The 7,671-nt window shown below is 42.5% G+C and overlaps 1 protein-coding gene across 11 annotated transcripts in view; it reads left to right on the forward strand.

Moving 5' to 3' along the window:
- The window catches only part of NAV1 (neuron navigator 1), a 416,170-nt gene that overhangs the window by 353,990 nt on the left and 54,509 nt on the right, over positions 1-7,671 (forward strand). For all 11 annotated transcript variants that reach the window (XM_042462102.1, XM_042462105.1, XM_042462106.1 and 8 more), the window contains 3 exons: positions 886-1,579; positions 6,145-6,600; positions 7,041-7,082. In XM_042462102.1, coding sequence (XP_042318036.1) covers positions 886-1,579; positions 6,145-6,600; positions 7,041-7,082 — 1,192 coding nt within the window. The remainder of the gene's footprint in view (positions 1-885; positions 1,580-6,144; positions 6,601-7,040; positions 7,083-7,671) is intronic.

Genomic DNA, 7,671 nt, shown 5'->3' on the forward strand with positions numbered 1-7,671 from the left:
AATTATTTATTTTTTGGCTTCGGCCCCCCCCAGTTGTCTGAGGGACAGCAACCCGGCCCCCGGCTCAAAAAGGTTGCCTACCCCTGCTTTATGCTAGCTTGAAGCTGGGGAACCTGTGGCCTTCTCCATGTTGATGGACTGCTTTCCCAAACATCATCTTCATTGCTACTGTTTGTTGGGACTGATAGGAGTTAGTCAAAAAATATCTGGACAGACACATGTTCTCCAGCCCTCTACCTGGTTAGAATTACATTTGCTCCATCAAATAAAAATTGAGTGTTGACGTCTGTGGCCACTAATGCCTATGGAAGATTATCCTTTGTGCTTAGCAAATGAAACTCACCAGTAGTGTATGTATTTTCTTGCACCCCCCTCCCTGAGATTTTTGCATAATTACTTCCATTTGTTAGTTCCTGTTGGAGTTCAGAGAAAGAAGTTGGGTTCTATCTTGAGCATGAAAGGTGGAAGATTGAAAGATTGGTTTTGAGTCTAATCTACCTTTCCCACCAGACAGGAAAGAGTTTGGCAATTACAGTGGAGTAACTGGCATAGAGAAGTCTCTCTTTTTCTCTTTGGTAGCAGGGGGAAATCAAAAAGTATGCTGTTTTCTTGCTCTTGCTTCTTGCTTTGTATAATTTTAACTTAGTCTAATATTTGGAATAAATTCACTAAGGAAAAGAAAAATAAGTACAGTAGAGCATAAGGAGATCCACATACAGACATCAACCTAGGAGCCCCATTGGCCCCTTATGAAGACTTCCTGTAGCTTCATCAGCATATCAGCAGTAGGAAAAATACCATTTGAAGTTGGCTGCAGAAATGGCCTCTTGTTTTAACAGTCTCCTTTTTTTTTTCCTGACTGATTCTTTTTTTATTCTCTTTCAGGTAAACCTGAGGCAAAAGCAACAGACAAGAACAAGTTGTCTGTAAAGAATGCTGGCCTGCAGCGCTCTTCTTCTGATGCTGGCAGAGATCGGATTTCAGATGCCAAGAAGCCTCCATCTGGGCTCACACGAAATACCACTTCTGGTTCCTTTGGGTACAACAAAAAGCCACCTCCTGCAACTGGCACTGCCACAGTGATGCAATCTGGTGGGTCAGCCACACTTGGCAAGATCCAGAAGAATTCAAATATCCCTGTCAAGCCAGTCAATGGCAGGAAAACTAGCCTGGATGTTTCAAATGCTGCGGAACCTGGTTTTATGGCCCCTGGGGCCCGCACCAATATTCAATACCGGAGCCTGCCACGCCCAGCCAAATCTAGCTCCATGAGTGTGACTGGTGGGCGTAGTGGTCCACGGCCTGTCAGCAGTAGCATTGACCCCAGCCTCCTCAGCACCAAAGGGGGGATCTCTGTCTCGCGACTCAAGGAGCCCTCTAAAATTGGCACAGGTCGAAGCACGCCTGTGCCAGTGAATCAAACGGACAGAGAGAAAGAGAAAGCCAAAGCCAAAGCTGTGGCACTAGACTCTGACTGTGTCTCACTCAAGAGTATTGGCTCTCCGGAAAGCACTCCAAAGGCTCAAGGTGGCCACCAGATCCCTGCCAAAATGGCTGAGCTGCCACCGACCCCACTCAGGTAGGAAATGGGGGTTTCTCAAGAATTTTATATTTTAAACATTTTATAAGGTAATAACACCATTCGTATGGGAACAATTTTATTTAAGTAAATTCAATATTTAACTCAACACACGTAAATTTTCCACATAAAAAAGTCTGAGAACAGGCGGAGTAGAGATCAGACCTCCAAATCTCACACTCCCCAAATGGTGGGATAGGCAGCTCTTGCACCCCCATGCAGGTCCCACCCCACCGTTTGAGAACCACTGAATTAAAATATTTACAACCTACCTTATGTTAGGGGATGTCAGGGCAGTGTACAATTGTAAACAATTTAAACAGTTCAAAGTAATAATTCAAACAAATTAAAAATGTTAAACAAGTTGAAGCAACTAAATAAAAGAGTTAAAACAATGTACATGTAAAGTAACAAATCAGGCCTTCAAAGCTTAGACACATTTTGCCTTGGCACCAGACAGAAACCATGGTCAGTACAAGTCAGACCTTCTGACTGATTCTTGATCAAGCAGTCACTCAGTCCCTTGATTTATTGTGTATTTTAAAATATGCTCAAGGCAATCCACAGTGAAGCAAAACAAAAATAATACTACTTTCAGGTGCATGTGGTAAGAAAATATGGGAGAGTCTTCTTGGTAGCTGCTCCCAGGCTCTCCCTTCCTAGAGAGGCTAGACTGGCACCCTCCCTGCTATCTTTTCATAAGTAGGTGAAGGCTTTTTTGTTTTGGCAGGTGTTTGATGGCTGATTGCTTAGGATGAAAAGTTTCTTTCAGCATGTGCTATACTGTTTGTGTGTTGTCTTCTCTGTAATGGGCTTGTTTTTAATTGCTTTTAATCCTGTTGCTAATTTACTTATATTTTTAATTTGTGTATAATATGAATTCGAAAACTGAATCTGTTTCAACCTTTCTAACCTACTATGAGTCCTTGTCAAGGGAAAAGTCAGCAGTTAATAATAATGAAACAGCAACAGTAATATATTTCTAGTGAAGAAAAATAGTACCAGTTTAATAAAAAGTAAATAAAGGATGCATAACAACAACAATTTATTACTTGATAAAACAAAATGACCTTGTTAACAGCAAGAGAAGAAGATGAGTAAGACCTTTAAAAGCAATTTAGAGGAAGACAGAGCCAATTGAAAATCCCAGTTGATGGTAAGAAGAAAGTGAAATATGCTCTAGCCTAGGTATCAAGCAGAGCTTTGTTTTAAGAAATGGATGTTAGTGTGTTGTCCCTTCCATAATTTCAGTTGTGCTGAGGGAATAATATCTAAATCCATAGCCTATGACTGACAGGGCATGATATACAGTGTGCCTATGCTCGAGCCCCATTTAAATGAATGGGGCTCATGCATGCGGCGATGTGGTGGCGCACGTACACCACAGGTGTGTGCCCCATTTGTCCCTATGGGACACACCGCCCCTTCCTCCCCGCGCAACTTTCAGAGTATGCTGAAAGCCACGTAAAGCGCGCCCGCATATAACATGGGCACACTGTATATATAGAATCATTACAAACAACTTTTCTATGCAAATATAGCTCTGAACCCTAGTTGCTAATGTTTCAAATTTATCAGTTAGTGGAGTAAAATACATCAAAGCTGCCCTTGAATCTTCACTGCAGTGGGATGACTTTTTGGGACAACATAGTGATCGCCACATAGAGAGACTTCTTGATATAATCATAAAAGGCTTCAAATATAAACTGTTAGTCTGGGCATGGGCAGGGGAAGTGTGACCCTGTTATTATTATTATTATTATTAAACTTTATTTCTAAAGCGCTGTAATTATACACAGCGCTGTACAAAGTCGGTAAAATTAAAGAGTATATAAAAGCCTGCCCAAGGCGTACATTCTAAGATAATAACAATTAAAAGAGGAATAGATAAAATTACCATATAGAAAAGAAAAAAAAAACAAATTAAAAACATCAAATATAAAACAAATCACATCACATCAAATATTATCAGACAGCCAGATGATAACCACAAATTCCCTGAGAACGCTTCCCTAAACAATATGGTTTTCAGCTCAGCCTTAAAGCTGGTTAGGGAAGTGATGAGCCGTGCATGCAGAGGAAGAAGGTTCCAGGAATGAGGGGCAGCAAGAGAGAAGGGATGGATCCGGGATGGGGCAGAGGAGATCCTGGGTTGAGAGAGGAGACTTTGGCTACCAGAGCGGAGAGTGCGAGTAGGGATGTAGGGAGAGAGAAGATCGGTTAAATAAAGAGGGGCCAGCCCATGCAGGGCTTTAAAAGTGAGTAGCAAAAGTTTGTACCTGATGCGGAAAGGAAAAGGGAGCCAGTGAAGGGAGGACAACAGAGGGGAGACATGATCATAACGGCGAGCGAGTGAAATAATGCGTGCAGCTGAATGCTGAACAGAAATTAATGGGTGGAGATGAGAGAAGGGAAGCCCTGCCAAGAGGAGATTACAGTAGTCTAGTCGTGAGACCACTAGGGCATGGACCAGTGTCTTTGCGGTAGAAGCTGAAAGATATGGACGAATTTTGGCGATATTATAGAGAAAAAATCTACAGATTTTGGCTGTAGTCTGGATCTGAGGGATAAATGACAAAGAGGAGTCAAATATGAAACCAAGACTGCGGGCTTCCTGGACCGGCTGGAAAGAGACGTTATTGACAGAAATAGAAAAGGAGTAGGCTTAGGAGGGAAAACAAGAAGCTCGGTCTTGGACATATTGAGCTTCAGATGCCGATGGTGCATCCAGTGGGAGACAACTGTTAAACAGGATGACACTTGCTGCACTAGCTCTGGCAAGAGATTAGGGGTGGAAAGGTACAGTTGGGTTAGTGCTCTTGGACTTCTCAGCGGCCTTCGATACCATTGACCACGGTATGCTTCTGGAATGCCTGAGAGAGTTAGGTATAGGAGACGTTGCATTGCAGTGGTTCAGGTCCTACCTCTCGGGAAGGTTCCAGATGGTGATGCTTGGGGACAATTATTCGACCAAATCGGGTGTCCCTCAAGGAGCAATTCTGTCCCCAATTCTGTTTAACGTTTACATGAAGTCACTGGGTGAGATCATCTGGAGACATGGGGCGGGGTGTTATCAGTACACTGATGATACCCAAATATATTTCTCTGTGTCTCATGCTGCAGCAGTGACTAAGAATGGCATCTCTCAATTAATGTCTTAAGGCAGTAATGGTCTGGATGAGGGAATACCAACTAAAGTTGAATCCAGATAAGACAGAGGTACTTGCTACGGGAACCTCAAAACCGGGGATATGTTCACCGGTCCTAGACAGGGTCACACTTCCCCCAAAGGACTGTGTTCATAGTTTGGGAGTACTCCTGGACTCGTCGCTTCAGTTGACAGCTCAGATAGATGCGATGTCCAGGAGCGCTTGTTATCAGCTTCGGCTGATACGCCAACTACGACCCTACTTGGCACCGGGTGACCTAGAAACAATAGTACACACTCTGGTAACCTCTCGATTGGACTGCAGTGTGCTCTACATGGGGCTACCCTTGTACCTAAGTTAATCCAAAACATGGCAGCCAGGTTGGTCACCGGAAAATCAAGAGGCGACCATATAACTCCAGTTCTGAAATCTTTACGCTGGCTGCCAATTAGTTTCTTGGCACAGTACAAGGTGTTGATAATCACCTTTAAAACCCTACATGACCTTCCATACAATCCACCCCACACACTCAGGTCCTCTGTGACAAATTTACTACAGACTAAGAAGAGCTGACTTGCTGTGGCTACCCAGAGGACCTTCTCATCGACTGCTCCTAAACTTTGGAATGACCTACTGGAGGAGATCCGTCACATAACATCTCTTGAGGCCTTTAAAAAAGCCATCAAGATGGATCTCTTCTGGCAGGCATTCCCAGACTAATACATGGGCTCTCTGCACTGTCCTACAACTATGCCTTCTTGACTCTCCCGTAAGCCTCCTCATTGTAATGAGGATAAAATTTATTGTAATTTTTATTGCGATTTTAATAACTGATTTTATGCTGTTGTATTTTAAATTGTGGGTTAGGGATTGTGTTAGTATTTTACTATGTTTTATTTTTGATTGTAAACCCCCCCCCCCCCAATCATCCGGGGAGAGGAGGGCTATAAATAGTAGTAGTAGTAGTAGTAGTAGTAGTAGTAGTAGTAGTAGTAGTTCTGGGCCAGACCTTTGGATTTGACATGCTGAGTCCCAAATGGGTGAAAGTGGGTATTATGAGCATAGTTTGTTGAGATACCAAAGTTCTGCTGGGTTATTCAGACTTCACTTCCCACTCTATATAGGATTTTCTTATAGTTGGAATGGTTTCACTGCCTCCTGATTGTCACAGAAAGGTGTATTCATGCTGGTATGGGTAAACATCTATACGATCCACTCCCTCCAGTTTCCTGATCAGAATTAGTAGAAACAAGCTCTTCTTAAAATGAAAGAACTTGTTCTCAAAATTCTACAGGTCTTAAGTCAAAGTTTTGTTTTTGCTGCTGCAATTTATATTTAACAATGAATGATGTGGCCTCAGTCATGCAAAATCCTGTGCTCATAGCTGTGTCCTGATACTCTGCTGCTGCCTTGCAGGTCAGCTGCCAAAAGCTATGTAAAAGCCCCTTCTTTGGCCAACTTGGACAAGGTGAACTCCAACAGCCTGGACCTTCCTTCTTCAAGCGAACTCCACCAGATGCAAGGTGGCAAACTGCAGGAGGCACATCCAGCTTCAGTGAATGTGGGCAGCCACCTTACATCGTGCTTCACTCCAAGCCCCGCTCCAGTCCTTAATATTAACTCTGCTAGCTTTTCCCAGGGCCTGGAGCTCATGGGTGGCTTCAGCATCCCCAAGGAAACTCGCATGTACCCAAAGCTTTCAGGCTTACATAGGAGCATGGAATCCTTACAGATGCCTATGAGCCTACACAGTGCCTTCTCAGCAGGCAATACGACAGCTCCTACTGCTTCTCCTACCCCACCTGTTGCTGCTGAAGAGGAGCCCAGTGAGATGGCCTGGATGGGAAGCCCCAGAATCACACATCTAGAGAGGTAGAAGAGTGGGAATGGGATAGCTTTTTACGTGATGGAATGTCCCCTAAGTTCTTAGAAAAATTTAGAAATGAGTTCTTCATAAAGCAGGGTCTTTATGACACTTCATCTCTCACAATCCCATTTTATTAGCCATACTGGTTAGGATTTCTGGGACTTGAAGTCCAAAACATGTGGAAGACCCAAGATCCCCACATCTTTAATAAAGCAATTACTAATCCCTATGATTAATTTCTCACAATACCACCAAAAAACTACTTTTTTAAAAATCTGGAAATGTGGCAAATTCTAATGACACCACTGGTAGAAATGCTCCAGGATTCTCATTTGAGTATGCTTTGCATTCCCAATCTTCATAACTACTTTCTCTTCTACTAGGAACCACAGTTGTATGCAGGCATATACTTAACAAATACTGTTATTCACTTTCTTCTCTACAGCTCTAACCGTGACCGGAATACATTACCGAAGAAGGGACTAAGGTAATCCTCTGCCCCATCCTCCCATTATTCGCTATGGGTTTTTCAGTCCATGATGATCAGCCAAATTCATTGTTTTTCAGAAATGAATACTGTACATAATTTTATGTCTTCTGTTTATCTCCTGCGTAAGTAGGGAACTTGATCTGTTGTGGCATTCCAGAGACAGGATTCCATAGAAAATCAGTTTGCCATGTTAATTTATAAAGTGGCCCACCCTATTTCTGTTCAGAACAGACAATGGTCTACTTACATCTTTCATGTCCTGGTTTTCTTGGCTTCTACACATCTGACAGGAGGAGAACAGCTTTGTCATTTCTGTGGAGCAGAAATCCTTGCAAATGCCATTCTATATGAATGACTTGTTTTATCTTTTGTTTTCTGAAGGCTGCAGTAGAAGAGCACACACAACAGTGCGGTATTAAAAAATAGTGTACACAAGAATAAAATATTGTGCAGAGAATTGCATTTTTTTATCATTGTGGCTTGCATTAATAATCTTGACTGTTCAAATATTTGGTAGGATTTATGCATGTATGAAGTAATTCTCATAGATATCAATAAGAATTATATGCATGATAAATGTGCATGG

This window comes from Sceloporus undulatus, chromosome 4 (assembly GCF_019175285.1).
Source record: "Sceloporus undulatus isolate JIND9_A2432 ecotype Alabama chromosome 4, SceUnd_v1.1, whole genome shotgun sequence".
NCBI classification, from domain to species: domain Eukaryota; kingdom Metazoa; phylum Chordata; class Lepidosauria; order Squamata; family Phrynosomatidae; genus Sceloporus; species Sceloporus undulatus.